This window comes from Muntiacus reevesi, chromosome 5, assembly GCF_963930625.1.
Source record: "Muntiacus reevesi chromosome 5, mMunRee1.1, whole genome shotgun sequence".
Taxonomy (NCBI): Eukaryota; Metazoa; Chordata; class Mammalia; order Artiodactyla; family Cervidae; genus Muntiacus; species Muntiacus reevesi.
This window is the reverse complement of record NC_089253.1, coordinates 79381759-79408226: the sequence shown is the minus strand read 5'-3', so window position 1 is coordinate 79408226 and position 26468 is coordinate 79381759. Positions and strand designations below refer to the sequence as shown.

At 37.1% G+C, this 26468-nt stretch overlaps 1 protein-coding gene across 1 annotated transcript in view; it reads right to left on the bottom strand.

Moving 5' to 3' along the window:
- The window catches only part of ADSS2 (adenylosuccinate synthase 2), a 32081-nt gene extending 8581 nt beyond the window's left edge, over positions 1-23500 (bottom strand). The window contains exons 1-9 of the mRNA XM_065935604.1: positions 23215-23500; positions 9791-9893; positions 8920-8988; positions 6974-7024; positions 6015-6081; positions 5623-5730; positions 4523-4604; positions 1692-1818; positions 350-504 (exon numbers count right to left, since the gene is read on the bottom strand). Coding sequence (XP_065791676.1) covers positions 350-504; positions 1692-1818; positions 4523-4604; positions 5623-5730; positions 6015-6081; positions 6974-7024; positions 8920-8988; positions 9791-9893; positions 23215-23397 — 945 coding nt within the window. The 5' untranslated portion in view covers positions 23398-23500. The remainder of the gene's footprint in view (positions 1-349; positions 505-1691; positions 1819-4522; positions 4605-5622; positions 5731-6014; positions 6082-6973; positions 7025-8919; positions 8989-9790; positions 9894-23214) is intronic.
- Positions 23501-26468: the final 2968 nt, after the last annotated feature.

The window sequence follows — 26468 nt, the reverse complement described above, 5'->3', positions numbered from 1 at the left end:
TGATTAGACAATGTCTGGAGGTCACTGTCCTCAACCTTGACTCCTAATAAGCTCTTGGTGAAAGATACCTGTTATTTTTAAATTCTCCCTCCTCTACTATCTTAATCCCCTTAGTAACCCACCTTCACTTGCCTGCAATTACAGTTACCTTTAAGGGCCCACTAATCTCTCCGCTTTTGTTGCCAATCTATTGCCACTAACAATAAAGGTATATGTAATTTTCTTTAAAGTTGCACTGATTAATCTTGCAAATTAAGTGAAATGCATAAAAGACAATAATTCATTAAGAAAAAAGCATGAGTTTTCATTTTCAAACTTTTGAATCAAATTTACTGAGAAACAGGCTTACATTGTCTTGTTCTGTAGGAAAGGCACCAATACCAACTCTAGTTGTATAAGCTTTCACAACTCCATACACTTCTCCAACGTTTTGAGGGGGCATACCCAAGCCAGTACACACACCTCCAACTGTACAGTTTGAAGAGGTCACAAAAGGATAAGTTCCTAAAAACAGAAACAAACAGTAAAATATACACAAACGATAGACATTATTATTTTTTAAAATTCTGCATTTGAGTATATTCTAGGTATTTGACAGACTTATGGAACCACCCTTTCAAAGCCTCGATGTTTTATTCCTGATTCTTTTTGTCTGCAGAGATAAAAACATAGGTGGCTAAGCTTTAGCTGCAGTGCTATACTACAGTCGCTCCTTGAGTACATGCAATTACTCAGTTCTGTCCAGTAGGTACTCAACTAATTTAATGCCAAAACTCTGGTGTTATCCTACTATGTAGATTTATATTTTATACTTTCCTGTTAATTTAAAACAGGAGTAAAGTTATTTTACTCCCTTGCTACGGATACCCCAGCAGCCTGGAGTGACAAGAGTACACGAAGAATTCTGTGGTGTTCCACGTTCTATGACCTTTCGATCTCTCTTCAGGGAATAAACCCCAGAAATGACAAGAGTAAGCAAAGGTGTACTTCCTACCCCCTCCAACCCTGACCCCAAGATCCTCTTCATTCTTGAACTATCCCCTGTGCTAATTAGACACTGCTTTCTTTCCAGATTGGATAGGCATATTACAGTATCAAAAATATGTATCTACTGTATAGAAATACACCTTAATTGGCTTACTTGGAGTCAAAAGTCAATGAAATGTTAGTAACAGCTGAGAACAATCAGTCTTATACTGAGAGATCATCTTTAGCTTGAAAGGCCAACAAAGTTTGAAGATGATAAGCATTAAATTTTTAAACTCAGCATCTCTCATCCAGGGAACTCTAATTAACTAATTAAACAGACTTCCATAGATCTTAGGATGTGCATGCTTAGCAACAATGTATACTATTAGCTCTTGCTAGTTTTTAAAATTGAATTATAGGTTCTTTCACAGAATTCATCTAATCATCTTTCAGTTCCAAGGAAATACAGTCTGGAATTGCTATAAACCAAGCAACAAAAATTCCATTGACCCAAAGAGTGATTTCATTTTTCTAATGAACTGCAAAACACAAAATATTCCTTTTTTAAAAAAAGGGTTAGGATAAGATGACAAACTTTCATCATTCCTGAATATACAAGCAAAAAAGCCTTATTCTAAAATCCTTTAATGCTAACATTAATTATGCATATCTTAAGCAATTTAGGGCTCAGTTATGCTCCCTGTAGGTTATATCTCACTTACCGAAATCAATATCTAGTAGAGCTGCATTTGCACCTTCTACCAAGATTTTCTTCGGTGGTCCATGGAGAGCTTCATACAGGAAATAGACTCCATCTCTCACCATTGGTTTAATCCTTTCCATATAACCCTATATACAAAGACAAAAACCAAGTTTGATGTATACTAATAAATTTACAATGTAAACTATCTGAGTAAAAATTACCCAACTTTTGACAGTGAAAACTGACAACTGGAAAGGAGAAAGGGATTGGTGACAATGCTCACCCTATTGCAATATTTGGCATGTCTTTGGTCTCTCATGCTGATTCTCCAGAACCAGAAAAGAGATACTATTTGAAGAGAAGTAGAGATACAATGAAATTCAAAGGTTCTACTTCAACCTCACTGCAAATAATGATAACAATCTTCTGAACTGCCCAGTACTCATACTTCATATACCAGTTTTTAGGAAAATAAAAAGAACTGAATATTGTGCTTTTATATTTTGTAGGTATTAAAAAAGCAGCACTTAGAGTCCATATAACCATAAGTGCATTAAAGTCTTTCTCAAAATGTTGTGAAGGCCACCAGTGACATTGCCAAGCAAGCGTCAATAATTGATTATTAATATTCTTTTCCCACTGTATTCCATTACAGTAAAATACCTTAGCAGTATTATTAGTAATATCAAATACTAACTCACATAAACATGATAAAACTTTCTCAAAACATGTTTAAAGTATTAATAATACTGCTTAATTCTAGAAATTCAATTAAAAATATAAACAAGAGTTCCCCCAAGGCCTGTAGTATAACTGCAATAAAATCTAGTTTCAACCATGTTTAAATGTTTAGCCAGACCAGTATGGAAATTCCAAGATCCACTCATGAACTCACTGAGATGTTATACCTATTGATGGACATATAATCCCCCTCTGGCTCTAGTCCCCAGTCTCATGCTTCTTCCTGTTTTAGTCCTTTTTTTTTAATGCCTGAAATGACTGTACCATTCATCATGTTCCTCAAAGTCCCGGTTCAACATACAGCAGTATCCCCCACATATCCTAGGGGAATATGTTCCAAGACCCCCAGGGGATGCCTAAAATCACAGACAATACCAAACTCCACCTACACTGTGTTTTCTACTATCCATACATACCTATGATAATATTTAATTTTTAAATGAGGCACAGCAAGAGATGAACAACAATAACCAATAATTAAATAGAACACTTATGACATTATACAATAATAAAAATTATGTAACACACTGTTACACTTTTGCAACAGCAAAGCTAGCACAAATTTCTTTTTCCTTCTTTACAGTTTCATGGATAGAAGACTTATTCTTATTGTAGACCTTAGCAACCACAGCATATTTTTCTCTTTCCTTATTAAGTCAAGGACTCTCACTGTATGGTTTCTCTTTGGTGTATCCAAATTGCCAGCATCACTGCTCTTGTACCTTTGGGCCATCAGTAAAAGGGCCACTTGAATATAAGCACTGTGATACCAGGACAGTCAATCTGGCAAGGGAAATGGCCAGTGAGCGACTAACGGGCAGGACGCACTGGACAAAGGGATGACTGATGTCTTGGGCAGGATGGAGCAGGACAGCAAGAGGTTTCATCACACTACTCAGAAAGTCTCAAGTTTAAAACTTGAGAGTTGTTTCACAGCTGACCATAGGAAACTGAAACCACAAAAAGCAAAACCAAGGATAATGGGGGAATACTGTTCATCACCTATTAAAAATCTTCTTACCTAATTCTGGTCATTATTATTCATCTACTTTACATTTATATGGAATATGTATAAAATAGAATTGAAAAGATACACCTTTTATTAGCATGTAAATATTTTCAAGTTGCTACTAACAAATTTAAAATATTTGTTGCATGACAGAATGAAAACAAAGTGGCAGTCCATTCTAAGCAACAATCAATATGCTGAAATCCAAGTAACTAACATTCACACTGTCCCTTGAAGGTCACTTTTTCAAAAGAAATTCAGTGAGTAGGCAGACCTAAGGTCTGCTACAATTCTAAAATGACATATAAGGGATGTAAATTCCTATTCAGTTCTGGAGCTGATGTCATACTTATTCACAGGAAAGAAAGAGTAATAGTCAGACACAAAGGAAGCAGCTGGAAACTCCAAAGATTTTGGAGGAATGCAAGGGTGGAGAGGATAGGCAACTTGATTACTGACTAACTTAGGCACCGACTGTGGTCCTAAACTTTGGTCAATCACCTTCTATGTCTCTAAAGAGCACAGTGCTAAAGAAACTGACCCTCTGGGGTATCAATCCTAAATGTGCTGGTTAGCTTTAAAAGTTATCATCTCTCACTTGTCCCTTAGTTGATCTATCCTCCAAATGCTTATGAGCGATTTTTATATAATACAAAGTTAGTCCTTTTTTTCTGCTCAAAATTATTGAGTAGCTAACCTTCCTATTACTACATGTAAGATCAACACAAGACTTATGATTTAGTTCCTACTTGTCTAACTTTTTGTGACCTCATTCACTGTAGCCTGTCAGGCTCCTTTTCAAGTACTTTATTCTTGCTCCCTGGTCCCCACTGGATGTTTTGTTAAAGCCACATCACGTAAAGTTACTCAAACATGCCACGTCCTTTTAGGCCTGTATACTTTTAGACTTAAAAATACAAACTCACTTTACTAGTTCTTACCTATAATACTTTACACATATCTGTGTGGCACTTATTAACCACATGTTCTTCAATCTTGTATTTTCAGTTCCTAATACAAGACTGAATGAATGAAAGATCTAGATGCCATTTTGGCAAACAAGTTTTAAGAAGAACACTATAAATGTCAGAAAGCATTACCTTGAGTTTTTGTAATTCACCTTCAATGTCTATTTCCAAAGTAGGGTATATAGATTTGTACTGGTTAGCCAGAACTTTGAACCTGAGAAAAAACAGATAAATCAAGACCTTAGCTCTGTTTTAAAATATTCTGAATAATTTCATTCTATTCAAATGATTTCTAGAGTTAAGTGGTCTTAGTAACAATCCCCAAAATGAAGTTACACTCTGAGAAACAGAATCTAATTAAGGTCAGTCATATGAATAAATGATACATTCAAAATATTTTTTACTGATAGGAATATCAACAATATAATTAAGGTGATGTGTGTGAGAGGCAGGAGGAGCAAGGAATGACTAAAATCTGTAACCGCAAGACTTAAATCTGAATTAATTATATTATACTCTGTGAAAGATAAAAGGGAATGGTCTAAAATTATGCTTTTAGGACAGTCAGCAGCAGACATTAGCAACAGGTCACCAATATTCTCACTAGAGGTGCCCTAACAATGCAGACAGACAAACTGCTGACTGGAAATGGATACAGTAAGTGATCTTTGATGCTGTTATTAGATGCAACCAACTAACTCATCACTGAGTCACCATATAGTTTTCTAATGATTATTAGGTTTCCCATCTACAGTGATTAAATGTCAAGATGGCACTCTTATTTTTCAAGCTGAGCTTGATACACGTTATTTCACAAGTATCTGATAACCTAATTATTTCTAGGTGGAAGGACACAACAGTGTCTTTGAACTTGAAAATCTGAGGATCAAGACCCTAGGATATGGAGACCCCACCATAGCACTGTCACATCCCCACAGAAACATGTCTATATCTCAGTAAAGCATTCTAGATCCCAATCCTTAAATATAATTTTGGCTTTGTCTTTCTGGGGGTACTCATATGATATCGACATCATGTTATTTTCATGAAGTTAATCTCAAATTAAGGACCAATTCAAATGTAATAAAAAACAACTTTAGTATTTCATAAGAAACGAAAAAGCCAACCACCACGAATCAACTAGAATATAGATTTTTATCAATTTGCATATTGAGTTTTAAAAATTCTAAAAATCCATTTGCTCTTTCCATTTCAAAATACAAGACAGTTACCTCTCAGAGAAGCCATCAAAGTCAGAAACAAGATCGCACATCCTGAGTCCACTCCGAGCAGCTTTGGAAGAATAAACTGGGCCAATGCCCTTTTTTGTGGTACCCAAACTTAAAAATAGATCAAAACAAGCTCTGAGTTAGAAAAGAAAGATCCAGTTTTTAATGGTCAGTTGACCACAAAGAATTAAGTTACTATGAGTGTTTTCTGTTTATGCTATTTTCTTTATGCTTATTTTCATGATCTTACTGATTTTCTCTGAAATCTAAACAGGATAGTCTAATAGCTATTTTTCTTAAACTTCTGGCCTAGAATTCAAACAAAAAAAGACTAGATATGCTTAAAACTGCACACACACATCCACCCACAAAAACCCACAAAAAATACAACATACTTTTTTCCTGCTTGTTCTTGTCTCTGTTGTTCCTGGATACCATCAGCTGCTTGATGAAAATCAAATACTGAGGGAGAAAAAACAAAATCAGCTGTTATTGAATCAAAAGTAATGTAGGAAAGCAAAATGTATTTTGTTTTAAATTACTTAAGTTACAAATCCCTTCAGCCTAGCTTCTTTATGACAAATACAATCCTAACTGGTATATTATTATGAAAATATACCTGATCATTCATTCCTATTTATTGCAATCTATCATATTTTTACAAATGAGTCCTTAAGACAGTAATTTTGGAATACCCTACCCTACAATTCTATAAAGCTCATTTTACTAAGATATTCTCTGCATATTTTAGACTCTAGAAATTTGGGGGTTATGTTGATCATCTCCCTCTTCTCTTCCTCATAAGCTAATAGTGGAGATAATATTAAAAAAAAAATCAAATCCCAGAGAAATCAGGAGAGAAGAAAAAAGACAAAGAACAAATAGAAAACAAACAGTAAATATAAACCATACCACTAATTAACTATACTAAAAGTAAATAGCTTAAATACTCCAATTAAAAGGAACATTATCACAATGAATAAAAAGCAAGGTCCCAATATACTTGTTGACAATAAATGAGCCATAAATATAAAGATATAAATAGGTTAACAATACGTGCAAATAAATGCTCTTTGTATTTTAACATGGCTTATTTTCAAATAGAAGTAGCAAAGCCTCTTGAAATACTGCTTATTCATTTGATTGGCTAATTCTTTAGAAACAGGTAATCTTAACCTAGTCCTTATCAGAAATAGAAGAAAAAAATTAATAATATTTCATGTACTTGAACTCAATTGTTACAATTCATCCTACTTAGTTTTCAATAAAATTAAAGATCAAATAATCTATGAAATGCTTTCATATGTTTCTGATAAAAACACAGTTATATATAAATGCACTACATCCCCCTTACCAATATGAGCTCTGTCAGATATGATAAGCCTTTTCTCCCAGCCTTCCAGACCTAGAAGGAAGGGAAAAATAGACATGCTTAATTGAACATTTGTATAATAATTTTTAAATCTTAATTTCCTTAGAAATACAATGTTTAAAAATGTTTTTCACTGAAGTAATCATTTTAGTATCTTTTCTTCTGCATAGGAAATATGTTTAACAAGAATTTTCTCATCTATCATTATACAAACTCATTCACAAATTCTACCTTTCTAAATGTTTTGCTCTAAGCTGCCCCAAATTCAAGCCAGCCATAGCCACATAAAACACTTTTAAGCACCCAAAAACACAAATGGTACAAAATATTATTTTGTCAGCAGTGGGGAGTGAGGAGCAGAGCATGGGGAGAATTTTGAGAAAGGGGAGTTAATTTTGGGAATGGTGCCCTTTCCCAAGACAATTACAAAAAATGTGATTAAACAAAATAATAAAATGCTCTCACTATTCTTCCAAAGTACTATCAATTACTGCACTTATCACACTGAATTATAAGAAGATCTATGTATCTTCCCATTTAAGTGGGAATGCTTGACAGTAGGGGTCATGAGTTTTCATAGCACTGGGTCTGGCATCCAATAAATGTTCAAAGAAAATCACTGTTGAATGAATAAATAAATGAATTTAAATATATTTCTTTAAAGACAGAACCTTGGGTTATATGTATTCTAAGGATAAGCCACCAGATACTAATTTTCAAAATTAGTACTTGAATATTAAAAAATTACTTTTGATAACATTCAAAGATTTGTTTTAAAAATATTCCTTATAAAGAAGATATTAAGCCCCCCATAGTTGTTGACATGTAAATACATATATATTCTAAAGTTAGCTTAGGCATTACTATAAAGTAAATATTACAAAGAAATTCAGTAAGGTGGATTCAGCTGGGTTAGGCAGGGCAGAAGGAAAAAGAGTAGGGCAAAACTGTAAGGGGGATGAAGAACAACGGAGAGTAGCATGGGAGCCTCAACCTGACCAATTAAAGAAAGCAGACACAACAAACAGGTAACATTTCAGGGAAGACTAGAGACAGAAGCAAGACAGGATTCTCCTAAGTCAGATTTAGTTATCAGGAACACTTAAGGATGGATGGACTGCTACTTTTATGCATGAAAGATAAACTTTAAAAATTTAATAGGACTTAGTACATTAAATATGAGTTAAGGGGAAATTACACTAATGATTTTTCTCAATTATGTTTTATTTGTATTGTCACAGTCCCCTCAGACCATAGAAAGGCAGCCAAATTGAATGTAAATAGACTTCCAAAACTCCAGAAAAGATTAGAGAAGGCAGGAAATTAAGTCTGTTTTTTTTTTAAACCTGGAAGTGGATACACTGCAAAGAAGCATTTCCTTCACTTGGAGGGAGGGATCTAAACAACCCTCTTTTGTCCTGGGTTGTAGTAACCAAGGGACTTCCAGATCCTCTAGGAAATGAGGCTAATGGTGTACAAAATGGGCTACAGTGGCTTCCTGAAACTGCCTTAAGCTAATTTTGGTTTGTGCAGAAAAGGATGCTAGCAAGCTCAAGTGACAAAATGAGCTTGGGAACTTCCTAGAGTCGTGCCACCAACATATAGTAATTCTAGCTACCTAAAGATAAGGTTTGCAGACAACCAATGTGTAAAAAAATCAAGACTTACACAATGAACTTGCTATGCTTGTCTTTTGTTTAGAACACTGATTATAATGAATAAAATTTAATAAAAATTTATTAAAATAAATAAAAATTATGACATAAAAATTATGTCCTACAATAACCTGCAATTTTAAAGTAGAAGATAAAAATGTGAAGTTTTTTCTGGAATGAGAATCCCTTTAAAAGTTTACCCACTCATCCAAAAAAAACAAACAAACAAATAAATAGCTGGTTACCAGACAAGGTACACTCATTCTTTCATACCTTTTCCTTTTTGAACATTTTTTTCTGCTTCCTCAAACAATCCAGGTAGATGAATCACCACACCATTTCCTTAAAAAAAAGAAAAACACACATACACACAAATAAACAAATCCCAACTTTAAACATCTATATTTGTAATACATAATGATATTTAAACAAAGACATTTACAATAACCCTTATCTAGAATAGTAGAAGAGTGATACACTTTGATTAGTAGAACATTCCAATTTACCAGGGAGTTACCACAGAAATGACTCCAAGTCTTAAATAGTAGTAAAATGTAAATACACAATAGAACATAATACACATAATACAAAACACTTAAAACTACACTCAAGAAACTTTGAAATTTCTTTGAAATGAAGTGAAACTGTTATTTTGAAAGGAACCAGTTATATAGTTTTAGGCAAACTGAACCAGATCACAGTGTTTCAACTTGGGAACTCAAACCAATTAGTGGCCATAAAATCAATTTACTGGGTTGTGATTAGTATTTTTAAAAATAAAAGACTAGAAGAGAAAATGTCAGATTGCATCTTATGTTACAAGCATTCAGAATTCACCCATGAAACACAGACTTCTCGCTTTTCTTACTAAGCTTCATAGTGCTTGGAAACCTGATTTGATGATCCAACACTTTGCTACACAGTTAAGAATGCCAATAAGAAATAAATGCAAAGTAATCATTCCAAAAAGTATTAGGGCTAAAAGATGTGTTAAACAGTCAAAGTCAGGTATACTCCAGGAGGTACCATTGTCAGGATTAATAAGCAATCAATAAATCATTTGATTAGAGATTAAGTTTAATGAAAAATAAACACTATTATCAACTGGGGGAAGAAAATCCCTAAGTTCAGTTTACATACTTACCAATGAATGCAGTAACATTCGGGTTAATTATTCCACTGGGTAAAAGGTGAAAGTCATACTCCACAGAATCTACAACAACTGTATGGCCAGCATTATTTCCTCCCTGAAATACAAGATTGGGAAAACTAAACCTAACAATGAATATGGCAAGCAATATAACTCCTTCCAAAGTGAATTAATGATCTAAAATGACGTTCCTTGAGGCAACCCCAGTATTGGCCACGAATACTTGTTCTCTCGAGGCTCCCAACAGTCTGGTCATCCTCTCTCCTCCCCCCTACTTTAGTGATTATTCCTAACGGGATCTAGAAATTGGGGGATTCAGATTTCTGCAAGACATATCCCGTCTTAAAAAGAGAGAAAAAAATGAAAAAAGTACAGGGAACAATTAGCTTGTTATTCTGTTTCTGGCACTATGTGGAACATGTAGCAATCTACTTAATTATCCATGACACTGATCTTTAAAATATCCTTAAAATTGAAAAAGTAATCTATCCTAACTTGATAGAAATATTCACACAATTCTCATTGTCCTAAAAGTGTGATGGGCAACTCTGTGACCTAAAATTATTATTCTTATATGGATTTATCAACTAGGATATCTCCCAAGCAATTCCCTTAACTATTAGCTATCCTGAAGACTAATTTTTAAATTTTAAAATCAGTCTTGTGAGCTTGGTTAGTGACCAATTCCTTGAATCTGCTTGTCTCTGGCTAAAGTAATACACTGGGTCAAGGAAATTCTAAAGCTGAGCATCACAGTACAAATCCATGGTGAAACTTCTACTCTATGAAACAAAATGTGAAACTGAATTATAAAAATCAGGTACAAATGAGACAGTATTAAGTGACCAGACAATTTTTCTAATTTCTAAGTTTAAAAAGCATGAGGAAAAGACACAAATCAATTTGATTATGTTTAAATGTCTACAGAACACTAACAATAATTTAAAAATAAACAACAAACTAGGAATATATCTGAACAAATATAAAGTTTAACAACATCTCTGCAGGACGTGACTGGTTTAACTTGATCACAAGGCTACCAAAATTACGCACTTTTACCGTCATCATGAACTCACAAAAATGACAGAAAAATAGGTCCTGCAAAAAAAAATCTTCAACAAAGCAAATACTTATTTACAGTGTTTTGCACTGTACAAAGAATTCCTTGCTTAAAGACTAGAGTTATGTCATGTATGTTTAAAAGAAAAAACAAAGACTTGGCAGTGGTAGCCTGTAGTCTACCAGATAACAGGTAGGCGACAAGACCCAGGAAGACAGAAGCAGGGATTTAAGCAATACCTCCTTCACTTGATACCATCAAAGGAACAGGTGAATTTTTTTTTTTTTTTTTACTATTTACTTATTTGTAGGCAACATCTGCATATGGATACAAAAGGCACGGAAGGACGCACAGTAAAAAGTGAAGTCTTTCTCATACTCTGCTCTCCCCTTCCCTGCTACAAGGCTGACATTACCACCAGCTTTTTGTGTCCTTCCCTAAGTAATTCTGCATATACACACACATATTTGCATATTCCACCTATGCAAACAGTAGCAAAGATATGGACCTGGGCAAATTGCTTTTCTACTTAACAAACCTTGAAGCTCATTCTATAACCTTGCGAAGAGAAAAACCTCATCCTTTCAACAACTGCACTGTATTCTTTTTTATAAGGACACATAAATTTATTAAACTGGTCCCACAGAAAGGTATTTGGGCTGTTTCCAACCTTTTGTCTTTATTAACAATGTTGCAATACACTTCCTGGTACATACTTTATTATTATTTTACCCTTGGCAAGTTTATCACCAACTCTGACAGAATCTTAAAACATATATTACATAAACTAAAGAATATGCTGAAAAAAAAAAGAACATATTGATCTTAGTCTTTCTTAAATAATCCACAGGACAATTCTTCTTTGGTTTTTATGGCTTTTCTTTCATTCTATCCCTCATACCAGTATTAGCCTTTTTATCACAACTTTTTGTGATTTAGGAAACTTCCCCCAAGTTTCAGGAAAAATATTTTCAGAGTGTGAAAACTCATTAAAATTTCTTCAAATCTTAGGAAAATGTTAATTTGTTATTATAACTATTTACTCTAAATTGTTATATTAAACTGTTATAAAGTACTGGTGACTTTGAAACAATCAATAAAGTGTTATTATTTAAGCAGAACCAGTTTTCTTTTTAATTCATCATTTGCTTAATATAAAACAAACTACTTTGTAATTTTAATGTAGACTTTTAAAGTAAGTCTCTTTACACTTTTTTTTTACACCGTTGTTTTTAAAGATATAGTAATATAGTCATTTGGAGAAATAATTTTTAACTCAGTTGTTCTTGTGTATAACAAAGCCTACTTCTCTCTTAGATAATATCTTACAAAGACAGGACGTAATGATGGAAAGATAGTAGCTGATACGTTTGTTTGAGACATATCATTGTGACTGGTGATAAATGACTTTAGGGTGATATATTGGTTTAATTCTTTGAGCTCTTCCAAGTTTACACACGTGGTGGTTCAGACTGGAAAAGTTCAGCTGCAAAAGGCTTGAAATCACACTTTCATGAACAGCTTGCTCATTCAAACATTAACCAAGATTGTTCAATAACCAATGTCTTGTTAAGGATTACTATATGGTTTAAATCCCACTTAAATTGATTGAGTAGGAAAATATGGTTAAATATACCCAAGAATAACCCTAAAGTATCCTGCTGAGGAGTTAAGGGAGAAAATGTGTGTATTAGTTAGTTTGTCACTAGTGCCCTACAAGGGTTGGGGTGTAAAAGCTTCTAATCTTGAAATACTTGCTGGGCCAAAGAGTCCTGAGGTGAAATGAGATGGGGCTACTCAAGGCATTTTTTGACAAATCTATATACGGTAAAACTTTTAGTATAGGGTCATTTCACAAAAAGCCTCAGATGAAGCTTCAAATTTCAATTACCTGTTTGGATGCCAACCTACAATATGTATAAATTTTGTGTGCAATGTGCTTAGTCGCTCAGTCCTGTCTGACTCTTTGCAACCCCATGGACTGTAGTTCCTCTGTCCATGGGATTCTCCAGGCAAGAATACTGGAGTGGACTGCCATGCCCTCCTCCAGGGGATCTTCCCGATCCAGGTATCAAACCCAGGTCTCCCGCATTGCAGGCAGATTCTTTACCATCTGAGCCACCAGGGAAGCCCATAAATTGTGTGGAATATACAAAACTCTTCTTGGGAGCTGAGGAAATTGTTCTGAAACACAGGTCCAAGGAGGGGTCACACGTTAGCAGCAGACAGCAAAATAAGCAGGTTTCAATAGAACTACCATTGCCAGTCTCACCCAACCACCAACACCCATGACCACATTACCAGGGCAGATACAGTCCTCCTTCTGTATCCACAGAAGATTGGTGCCAGGACCCCCAGGGACACCAAAATCCACAAGTGTTTAAATCCCTTCTATAGTGTAATATTTGCATATAACTTATGCAAACCCTCAGGGATACTTTAAATCATCTCCAGATTACTTATAATACCCAATACAACATAAATGCTATGTAAACAGTGGCCAGCATAGCAAATTCAAGTTTTGCTTTTTGGAACTTTCTGGATTTTTTTTTTTTCCAATTTATCTTTGATTGACAGTTGGTTGAATCCTTGGATACAGAACCCATGGATATGGAGGGCCAACTGTACTCTGAACTGCAGACTCCCACATTTGTGATGGAACAGCTTCTCACATGGGCAACTCTCTGTAGTATGTACCTAGATAAGTAGCAAGGACATATATGTTTAATTATGTTTCATGTTTCTCCTAACTAGTGCTGGGAAGGCCAGATAAATGATGGAAGATAAATATATCTCTCGTTCTACTTTTAACAGATGCCTCAAAGCAAATTTGGAAAAGTATCCTCCCAGATACAACATTAATCACATATTTATATTAATAGTTATATGTAACTACCTCTTGTTGCTTTGCTAAATTCCCATAACACTTATGATCCCACTCATTCATGCAGCATTTAAAAAATACTTCTAAATATCACAGCTGTATATTTTATACTACTTAAGTAAAAAAACACAGTATGTTCAATTGTTATAGAAACAAGGAGCTGTGGAACAGTAATTAATGCTGTTTTGCAGATCAACTATATCAATCGAGAAAATATTTCTTAATGAATTTCAGATGTCTTCACTTTTGAACATTTTTAATTTTAAAATATACCATCTAAAACACCATTAAACAAATCAGTGGGGCTCAAAAGTGGCTGCATATTGCGTGGCAAGTCTCTTTGAGGAAAAACATAAGTTTATAATGCCTTATATATTTTTCTTACATTATATAACAAGAACAAATGTAAAATTCAGTGGGGATATAAGATGATGAATATAAACTCTTTAAATACAAGGGCTCAATACTTCTTTGCTTCCCCTACAGTGATCAATAAAGTTCTAGACACTGTTAGTACTTATTTGATATGGACTAATTAATGAGATGGTTAGACAGCACCACCGATTCAATGGACATGAACTTGAGCAGACCCCGGGAGATAGTGGAGGACAGGGAAACCTGGTGTGCTTAGGGTCAAAAACAGTTGGACAAGAGTTAGTAACTGAACAACAACAATGATAATTTTAGAAAAGTAAAACTCTACAATTCTTTGAAAATAAAGCCATTCTACCACCTCTTCAAAACAAAAGGAAATTAACAATATTAAAGTGAAGAATATGTAAAAGGAAAAAATCCAATCATCCACTCAGCACTCACCAGAATCACAAAAGCATCCTCTAATTTGGTGTTTATTTTACTGATTTTCTTTGACCATTATTCTTACATGAAGATTGAATGTAAATATTAAACAAGCTTCTTAATGACAAAAAAACAAAACAAAACTGTACCTCACTGAAATAAATTAGAATATTATGATGGACGTGGGGGAGAGCAGAACTAAAATTCTATGTTCTCCAAGATGAAGAGCAAAGTTTCTTGTATATATATTTAGGGTTTAAAAACCAACACAGCTAAGTCTCATTATTTTAATTATAGTTAAAACAATAAAAACCGATGTAACACCAAACATTTTCCCTCCAGAAGAGCAACAAAGGTCTACAATGTATTAGAAAACAACTTACAAAGGAGAATAACCCTGAATTGTTTCCTCATTTCTTATCTTCCCATGTGAAATGAACTGAAGGTCAGTTATACCTTCAGCACATTGAGTCCCTCTGCCTCCCCCCCCCACTTACTTCATAAATCATAGTGTGTAATCATCTCCTCTGGCCACAGTAATTGATCCAGAGGAGGAAACCTGATCCAGGCCTGAGCCAATCAAGCTTCTCTCGGGAATTTGCTTGTGAGAGTTGAGAGATGCCTATCACCTAACAGAGTATCCTGAAGGGAAAGGTGGCCAGTTCTGCCTGCTGAGATCCAAGGAGCTGCCTAAGGCCAGGCCACTCCAAGGTTTAGCCACATAGGTCTTCCTTTAAACACAGCTCCATTTTGCTTAAAATAGTCTCTTTTCCATTGTTTGTAAAGAATCCAAATTATTTACAAAGCAAAGTCACTGCAAGATAGTATGTATACAGCCCATTCTCTAAACTCACATCCTGCACTAGTAATAACTGAATATAAGATTAACTTATGTACACCTAAAACTAATACTGTAAATCAACTATTCTTTAATTAAAAACTAATTTCTAAATTTTAGTATCTATGCCGTCAAGAATAAACCTCTAAAACATGGTACTGGAGGACACAGGGATAATATAATATTATTTAGTTGTTTTGTAACTGTTCTCTTAAATATCATAAAAGGCATTATAGACTTATGATTTTCCTCAGAGACTTGCCACACTATGAAGCCACTCTGGAGCTCCACTGGTTGGTTTATTTCTTGGGGCTTTAGATCGTATATTTCAAAATAAAAATATTTAGGTCTTTCATACTGTTTTCATGTATACTTTTTTCCCAATTTGATTTTAAACTTAAGAAAGTCAGAAGACAAGTGTTTTAAATTTTCTTTCCATAGTTCCTCAGAACCAGAGGCTATCAAGCCCAACTCTAGAATAAAAGTTTGGATCAGGAAATGCTGTTATATGTTAGTTTCTAGGAAGGTCCAGGACAGGAAAGAAAAGAAGAAAGAAAAAGAAAAAAAATTTTTTTAGCCTGGAATGAAATGACACTAGTCTGCAAAAGTGACTCCTGAGTCTTGACTTAGTTTGCTACTAGGTCTTCCTCTTTCCAAAATCACTCCAACTAAGTGAGTTTCTGCTGTGAGAGGAGATGGAAACAGTCAGTTACAAACCTGAAACAATAGTGTCTCTTTTCTATCTAATAGGAAGAGTGCTAAGGGCTAACAATTTCACGCACATAGCCCAGAGGCATTACACAGGCCACTTAGTTTGGCCTCCAAAATAGTCTGTGTCTTCTCTTTGTCCTTGTTCCTCTGAATACATGAATACTATACTGTAATCACAGAGTTCAAAATGAACATCAATCAAAAAAAAGTCAGAATAAACACTATGGATTACAGCAGAGAGCAGCAATGCCTCAGATCCATGCCTTTGAACTATTCTAGCAACCAAAAAAGGGTTCCCACTTCATATCTAGTCTTCAAGCTCCTCAGAAACCTAACAGTCTTTTTGAGTTGGTGCTGTATTACCTGTGCTGTTTTTCTTGGTAAAGACTGTTCCGGCCTGTGTCCCGTTGTTGATTTCACTATTTGCCAAAACTAAAACACAGCAATCCGCAGCAATAAAGGAATCATAAACAAGGATGACTGTTCTTTTATAAAAACACACAAATAACTGCAATTAGCTTGTGATTCCAAAGTAGAGCAGGTTTAAGTTACCAGCAGTAAGCTGATCAAATTAAACTATTCAACAGTAACCAGACACGCTAGATAGGAAAACATATACAGGATATCTGAATTTCTTTTTAGCAAAGACATCCCAAGTGCACTGCTAAGTTATCTCTTAAAGGCTTAAGATATCTGCTTTACCTTACAGTATTATATTTACCTTCCAGTTTCACACACAGCTAAATGTCACATGGAAGACAAAAATCTCAGGTACCTTGTGTTTTGTACTTTAAATTACATTATAAAACAACTCACGAGGAAAACGGAAAGAGGAATAGACTTGGAAGATCTCAGGTTCCTGATTAAGAAGCTCCAGATTCTAGGTGCATGTGTGTGCTCTAATATACACACTTAACAAAGGTCAGAGATGACCAGTCATAGATAGGAGGATCATACATGCAACCAAAAAATGCATAAACCAATGTTACGCAGCTCTTTATAAATGCCAGATAAAAACTCCCCTAGTCATTAAAACACTTAAGGAGATATTTTCTTAAAACACACTGACACTGAACTGCAGATTTCAAGTCAAAAAAATTTTCTCTCATGAATAAAACCCTTCCTTTAAACAGGTTTTCAAAACATAATACAGACAAAAGTCCCATTTTAAAAAATGTCACGGGACCTCCTATTTTTTAAAGAGGAATTTTATTACATTGAATTAAATATAATTAAAAGTTGGTTCAATGTAAAGAACCATTCCATCTTGGAGCCAGAGTAGCCATGGGAACTGTCCTCTATTAACTGTCCTTTTTGTTTTTTTTAATTGAAGCATACAACAAACTGTGGAAAATTCTGAAAGAGATGGGAATACCAGACCACCTTACCTGCCACCTGAGAAATCTGTATGCAAGTCAAGAAGCAACAGTTAGAACTGGACATGGAACAATGGACTGGTTCAAAATTGGGAAAGGAGTACATCAAGGTTGTATACTGTCATCCAGTTTATTTAACTTCTATGCAGAGTACATCATGCCAAATGCTGGGCTGGATGAATCACAAGCTGGAATCTTCAACCCTGAATATTCATTGGAAGGACTGATGCTGAAGCTAACGCTCCAATACTTTGGCCACCTGAGGCTAAGAGCTGATTCACTGGAAAAGACCCTGATACTGGGAAAGATTGAGGGCACGAGGAGTAGGGGGTGACAGAGGATGAGTTAGTTGGATGGCATCATCGACTCAATGGACGTGAGTTTGAGCAAACTCCTGGAGATGGTGAAGGTCAGGGAAGCCCGGGGTGCTGCAGTTCATGGGATCACAAAGAGTTGGACACAACTTAGCAACTGAACAACAACACACAGTTGATTCACAATGTTGTGTTAGTTTCAGGTAGATGGTGAAGTGATTCGTTATACACACATATACTTTTTCTTCAGATTCTTTCCCCTTATGGGTTATTACAAAACATTGTGTTCCCTGTGTATATACACTTTACTGTTCTTTTCAAATGCTTTCCCCAGACAATACTGAATACCTCAACATCCCTTTTCCCACTGATAAAAAGTATTCTAACATCACCAATCTTCACTTACTGTTATGTAGCTAATCCACATTAATCTTTGGTGTCAACACTGACTTACTCCCCAAAACATATGTAGATTTGTATCCAATTACTGTTAAGTAAGCTATTAAGTATATTATCAATTTACAAGTTCACTCTAGATTTGTTCTAGGCAACAATTTTTCCTAAAGATACTTAAAACTAGCAAACTAATCTACCTTTTCTCACCAAAATTAAAGAAATAGAATAATATTGGTCAGACTACTGAAGATAATTTCATATAATTAAAAAATTTATGCCTCAAAAATAAAGATAATGCCGTATTATCTATTCTAATACATTAAGCTTAAACAGTGAACAACTTGGGACATCCTCATCGACCAAACTTTGAGATCTACTGCCCTCAGCAAAGAAAAACTATTTACTAGAAACACATGGCAGTCAACTGAAATTTGTTGAGGAAATGCACAAAAATTATACAATTATCAGTATCTATTTTCTCATAGATAAGAGATAAAACTTTAAAGGAGTAAAGCCTTTGAACATAATAGTACAACATAAAAAAATACTAGCTAAAAATACGATGTAACAAATGTTAATCCAAGGAACGCTGGGGATTCCACATTAAGCTCACATCAATGGTCAGGTAAATTGCCCAGGAATATATTAAAAATAATAAGGCTTCCCCAGTGGCTCAGGAGCAAAGAATTCGCCTGCAATGCAGGAGACACAGGAGATGTGGGTTCAATCCCTGGGTGGGGAAGATCCCCTGGAGGAGGGCATGGCAACCCACTCCAGTATCCTTGCCCGGAGAGTCCCATGAACAGAGGAGCCTTGTGGGCTACTGCTCATAGGGTCACAGTCAGACACGACTGAAGCGACTGAGCACGTAATAAGATAACACAGGAAAGGGCTAAACTACGGAATTCAAAGAAATTTCTAAGGGTGATCCAGGTCACCCAATATATATTTGTTGAGTATTTACTTCCTCCCTGCCTCATATGGCTTCCCTAGTGGCTGATTGTAAAGAATCTGCCTGCAATGCAGGAGACCTGGGTTCGATCCCTGAGTTGGAAAGAATCCCCTGGAGGAGGGCATGGCAACTCACTCCAGTATTCTTGCCTGGAGAATCTCATGGAGAGAGGAGCCTAGCGGGCTACAATCCAAGGGGCTGCAAAGAGTCGGACACAGCTGAGCGACTAAGCACACACTGCCTCATGTAGTACTGGGTGCTATGGCAGAAAACAAAAAGGGAATGAGTCCTCTTTCTGAGAAACCTACATTCTAATAGTACTAAATCACTTCGGTTGTGTCCAACTGCATTGGCAGCTGGGTTCCTACCACTAGCGCCACCTGGAAAGCATTCTATTAGGGAAAGCACAATAATCCAAGAAAGTAAGATTTAACCAAGTACAACATGCAGTGGTAATCACTTATGTACAATCTTGGAAAATACCATATATAGAAAACAATCCTGATATGAGACAAACAAACAGCAATTGTTATAAAACTGGAAGAATGGCTTACCTTAAATGCTAATTCTCCAACAGCTTCAAAATTATGGGAGGTGGTTTAGAAGTTAATTTTAGCTGTATAAGGTCAAGGCATTAAAAAAACACTGAAGTTATTTTCTTTTAAATTATCTCTCAACCTTTCTGAGTATTTCAAGGAGAAAGTCTCAGTTGTTGCTGGTACGTCTTTTCCATTTCTTTATCACTTGCTAATAACTGGTTTCAGACCCTTCAACAGATACCCGAATCTAGCTACAAATATTTTTTTCACTGTGCTTAGTTTCATGGCCAACTTTACATACAGCATGTGACAGGACATACTTTCCCTTTATAATTAATTTTACTTAGTATTTCCTCTTTATATTAACATTAAAACCCTGAGGAAAAACACAAAGAAAGGAAATACTGTTCTAGCTACCCCATCACAGGCAACTAACCTCACGCCTGCCATACACAAGACTACCAAGCTTTACGTTCACCAGAACAATAAACAAGCCTATGCTTCAGGCCTGATATAAAGTACGATAGTCAAAATCTCTGTAGTTTCTATCCGACGAAATAAAGAAAATAGAGCCTAATTTACTTTGAGGGAATTGCGGTGAGGGGACAGTAATAGACCTTCTAATAAAACTATCTTAGTGTTGCTAGGAAGGGGCCTTCCTATTTCCATATTTTAACCTTTTGAAAAACCCACACTAACACCCTTCTCCATCCCCACCCTGGCAATACTTTTCTAAGTAACAGTTATCCACTAGACTATAAACACCTTGTGAGCACAAGCCCTGCCTTTGTCAGCTAACTCTGGGGCTAAGTGGTCCCCTATAGATATTTATTATGAGATTGTTAGATGAATGAACTATGCCAGAAATTGGTCCTATACTACTACTTCTCTTTTTCTTACAAGACCTATTGAATTAAGTCATCCTTCCATGCAAGTCCTACACACTAATTTAAGGATCTAAAGTTTAAGTATCTGACAAGTTATAGCTTCCTATAAATCTCAAATCTAAAATGATGATGAAAATGCCACAAGCTTTGTACCTACTCTTTCCAAAGACATTTTATATTTAAAATAAAGTTAAATGCAATGTCAGTTTTTCTTTTAAAAAACTGTACTTTTATTGGGAGAAATTCCTTATTTTATGATTCCATTAGAGACGCATTATAAGTATACCACTTCTGGAGAAACACTATAAAATTTTGAGTTTATGGCATGAATATGACAAAATATACTGATTAAACTCTAAAAAGTGCATATTATTTTCAATAATACACAAAACTTAAATCATCAAACAGAGCAAGCCTAGTCCAAATTGTCCTTCCAAAAGTTGACCCTTCCCAGCTTTCTATACATACTTCTTAAGAATTTCAACAATCCATAACTGTCAATTTTATAAGTCAGGAGAACTTCACTAAGAGATGTCAGCTTACTGGGACTGACCAGATAATGCAGTTACCAAAGTGAATCACAACAGATATTCTTAAATCTATTCATTTATCTACTGGCATTAACAAGACATAAGAATCCTTTGGGTTCTTAAACACTAGACGAATATAAATTTTTAAAATTATATAAGGAAGGTAGTAAAGTCAAAATTTTACAGGTGAGTCAAGTCTGTTTAACAAGTCTGCTCATAAGTTTCTCCTCTATCTTCACGTAACATTCTAAAGCCAAACTTGGCTCCTTCTCAATCACTTCTCTCCAGACTTTCCAAGGGCATCAGATCAGGTCAGCCCATGACTCCCTTCAAGACTACTTTTTACAGTAACATGGTAATCCCTCTCCAACCAACAAGCGAGTTCCACTTCTTTTCAAAGTGATTATTAAAATTGAGGCTCTTTTAGAATAAACACAAAACGGTTACATCCCCCAAAACTACTTACAACCTATATATACTCTGTTATTTATGTTAGCTATTTCTGTATAAAAGAATTTGCCTGCAATGCAGGAGACCTGGGTTCGATTCTTGGGTTGGGAAGATCCCCTGGAGAAGGAAATGGCAACCCACTGGAGTATTCTTGCCTGGAGAATCCCATGGACAAAGGAGCCTAGTGGGCTACAGTCCATGGGTTCGCAACAGTTGGACAGGACTTAGCAACTAAACCACAACCATTTCTGTATAAGAAAGATATCAGAAATGACAGTGAAGTAGATAAAGGGGTCTCAACCTCTCCTCCCGCCCAGAAAGAGTTAGGTATTCCCAGACTTTGCCACAGCACAGCAACATAGAATCTTAAGAGAAAAGGAAGGTGATGGTCAGTCTTCTGGAGCAGCTCCTACAGCAGTGTGAGGCAACACCTTCAGGAGTGTCATGAAGTAACCTGTGTGTGTAGCCAGAGAGGTGGGAGAATAGAAGACTGGAAGAGAAGTGGTGCTGGTAATACTAAGAAGCAACTGGTGCAACAGCTATCTTAACCCAGAAATGGGCAGGATGGATCTCCTCATGCAAAAAACAAGATTTTCTCATTTAACTTTTGATGTACCTATGATTACTTTTTTCTGCTTGCCAGAATGGTACTCAGTTTTAGGTAGAACACTTCTAATCAAGCAGGCCTACGAACTTGTTAGAATGCACACAGCATTATTATATTATGTCATGTACACAGTTCATGAAGAAGAAACATTCTTGCAACCTAAACAGCAGTTAACTTCAGACATTACATTACCATTCGTTTTGAAAGGGCTTATTGCTCAACTATTTCGAATTTTGAAATTCGTAACAGTTACCTATGAGCCCTTAGAAAGGCCTAGCCTCTAGGCTGCTTCAAAGCAAACGACAAATAGGAAGGCGGCTTACACTGAAAACCACGTGTCTCCCGGTAGGAAGTATATTACCATTCCATTTCCCGAAAGTTCACTCTAGGTGTGAGCGTTAACAATATAAATATTTCTAAATACTAGATTTGACACGTGTGTCCTTTCACTTGCCTCACTCGTAAAAGAGCTGGGATTCCTACCTTTAGGACCAATAAGTAAAATTAACCTTCCTTAGTATACCGGGTACCCAGTAAAAGACGGGGCCATTAAACCGCCCTAAAGCCCAGAGGTGGGTTCTCACGTCAACAAAGTGGACCCGAGGAGGCAAAGCTCGGAAGCTCGGGCCTGCAGGTGGGGGAGTGGCGAGTCTGCATTTTTGGGCGTTTTTTTGAGGATGGGTGATGACGGGGACGATTTTGCGGCCCCCTAGGGTCTCTGCCCGGAGTGGCCAGCAGGCCTCGGGCGGTAGCTCCTCAAACTCGAACGGTCTCCCATCTCCACCCCAGCCCATCCTGGGTTTGAGCACTGGTCCTCAGACCGAACACTGCAACTCCCCAGGCATCGCGCATCTCAAAGGCTCCCAGAGTCAAGCCGCATTTTCCTCCAGAGCCATCACGAGCCCTCAACCCGAGACCCAGGTCAGGGGTCTCCGACCTGCCGCCATTTCTCCACGTCGCCGCAGCTCGTAGAAAGAGGAAAAGAACCTCAAGGTGACACCTTATATCGGACGGTGGATGCGAGTTCTGGGCCCGAGCTCAGGCGCCGGCTTCCCGTCAGAGCCCTGCCGCCTCACCTGGCAGCGGCACACGATGTCGGCGTCCTGCGCCAGCAGATCCACCACCTTCCCCTTGCCTTCGTCGCCCCACTGCGCGCCGAGCACCACCGTCACCCGGTTCCCTCCAGGCCGCGCCCTGGGGCGGCCGCAGTCGCCGTTGGGCAAGGAGGATGCCGCCGGGTTGGTCTCGGCAAACGCCATGGCTCCGGAGACACGAGGAGAGCCCGAGGGGGACGCGGGTAGCTGGGAGCGCACGAAGTGAATTGCTCTGCGGCCGCCAGGCACATGCGGAGGAAGAAGGAGCCAGAGCCAGCCCGCCCCCGCCCCGCCTGCCGGGTCGCCACCCTCCAGCCAGGCCCGCCCCGCGCTCCCGCCGCCCTCTCGGAGGGGCACCAGGACCTCCTCGCGCACGCCGGCCTCGGCAGCACAGCTCCAGAAAAAAGCCACGCCCCTTCCGCGGCCGGGCGCGCCCCTCCAGTGCGAACACGGAACGGAAAGGACGGGGGCGGGGCTTCGAGCGCGCTTCAGCTTCAACGCCCCGCCCACCAGCCCTTTCTCGGGCTTTTCAAACTGGAGAGGCGGGGAGGTACGTGCCAGTGCGTCAGACTACAACTCCCGGCAGCGCTCTGGTCGAAGTGGTGTGTTCCGGTGATTTGGTGTCTGCCATCTGCACGTTTCAGTTGGTGAAAAATGTTTGTTTTTAAGTTGTTTCTTAATTTGCTTTTATTAAGGAATGAGATAGTGTATACAAAATACGAAAGGTGGAATTTCAAAATACAAATGGGATGAAATTGGAACATACTATAGTTTAGAATTGGAAAGTAAAGGTCTGAAAGAACAGAGATGCAAACGGGCATCAAAAAAGGGCAAACTCGAATGTAAAGCAGTAATATAGAGGTCATTGGGCCTGAAAATCTACAGAATACGTAGAGTCCTATACCTTCTTATTAGAATTAAATGCCGATGTCATTATAGTGTATGCCAGAATACAATAACAACCATATGAGGTAAGTAATACTATCATCCTTATTTTACAGGATTTAAAAGTTAGTTAACTACCTTTAGTGAGGAGTGAATTGGTACCTAGATGGTCAGTCCAGAGCCCATGTCCTCTCTGTAGTATTTAGTGTTTCAGTTGCCATTAGATTTCCAAAAGTAAGTAGGTAAAGTCGCTCAGTCGTGTCTGACTCTGCGACCCCATGGACTGTAGCCTACCAGGCTTCTCCCATGGGATTTTCCAGGCAAGAGTACAGGAGTGGGTTGCCATTTCCTTTTCCAGAAGATCTTTCCCACCCAGGGATTGAACCCGGGTCTCCTGCATTGTAGGCAGACGCTTTCTGTCTGAACCATCAGGGAAGTCATTAGATTCCCAAGCATACTATAAAACTAAAGCTCATTTTAAACGGAAAGGAAGCCCCAAAGGGGAAAGATCTCATGCGGGTACCACTCCGAGCAGATTGCCTAACAAGGAAGAAGGAAGATAAGTATTACTTTTCTTCTGGGATAAGGGAAGACATTTTTCACAAAGGAATTTTATCTCTTGGTTTTAAAAAATGGAAGGCAGTTTCCTCCTTTGCCCCAGTAACAATGCTCTAACTTTTGAAATCTTTTTGTCACTTTAGTTAAATGAATAGTTAAATATTATTTTACAGTGATCTGTGATCCTATTTAGTCACGTCCAAAATTTTTGATATTTTTGAAAAACTTCCCCCAAATCAAGCTATAATTGAAGTCTTTTTGACATTAAACTAACCTTGGGATTTTTTTTGGAGGGCCCCTGGAGCATCTCAGAGGATCTGTTCTCTCTGTTTATAAAAACTGAGATATTAAACTAACTGGACTTATTTGGGAAATTACATGGAAAGCATTGTGAAGTAAATAATACTAAGCCTTCTTTATATTGCATCTGTATAGATATGTGTTATAAATGCTTCATAAATATAACATTCCTTGAAATCTGATCTATCGGGTGTATATATCTGATATATCTGTATACCAGTCACCATTCCCATGTGGTACTAATGATAAAGAACTTGCCTGCCAGTGCAGGAGACATAAGAGACACAGGTTCTAACCCTCGGTTGGGAAGATTCCCTGGAGGAGGACTCAGTAACTCACTTCAGTATCCTTGCCTGGAGAATCCCATGGACAGGAGCCTGGTGGGCTACAGTCCATAGGATCACAAAGCGTCAGACACAGCTGAAGAAACCTAGCACACACACACATGCACCATTCATAATTCTAGTTATTATCTTAAAATGTGTGTCATAGAACTTAACAAATTCCTTTGTCCATACTATTATAATGAGCTCTTATTGGACCTCTAAAAACGGACATTTAAGTCTTTTGTCACCATAGAGAGTTAGTTTTACTCTGATGCTTTGCATCAACAGAAAAAGAGACACAGAAGTACAGAACAGACTTTTGAACTCTGGGGGAGAATGTGAGGGTGGGATGTTTTGAAAGAACAGCATGTATATTATCTATGGTGAAACAGACCACCAGCCCAGGTGGGATGCATGAGTCAGGTGCTCGGGCCTGGTGCACTGGGAGGACCCTGAGGAGTCGGGTGGGGAGGGAGGTGGGAGGGGGGATCGGGATGGGGAATACGTGTAACTATATGGCTGATTCATGTCAATGTATGACAAAACCCACTGAAATGTTGTAAAGTGATTGGCCTCCAACTAATAAAATAATATTAAAAAAAAAAAAAAAAAAATAAGAACTGGGAACACATCAGTGAACAAAACAGGCAAATACCCTTGCCTTCACAGAGACTGTTCTAGTGGGAGAAGACATACAATAAACAGTAGAAATGATAAATAAGTGAAGTATGCAAAGTGAAAAAAAAAAAAAAATATTCCTATAAAAATGCTTCATCTTCAAGGAGAATCGTGGAAAAGACCCCGCCCCCCTGCAAATAATTAGAATGCAGATTTCTGACCATAACACTGAACTAGGTAAAAACTTATAAAGCTTTAATGGAAAATTGATTGATTCATAAAGCCGCTAACCCAAGATCAACAAGAATTACAGGAGACTGAATGAACAAATGAGGATGACTATAATTCATATGATTTTTTATGCCGGTTCCCTAATGTTCTGCTTTTCCTGAATGAAGTCTTTTAGAGGATGATTATAATCTTTATGACTTCTTATACTAATCCCCTAATTTTTACTTTTCTGTATTTAAGGAAATTTTTCTCTTAAGCGTCTGTCACTTACACTAGTTGTAAGCAAAGATGAAATATTCATCTTTTCCTACATGATCC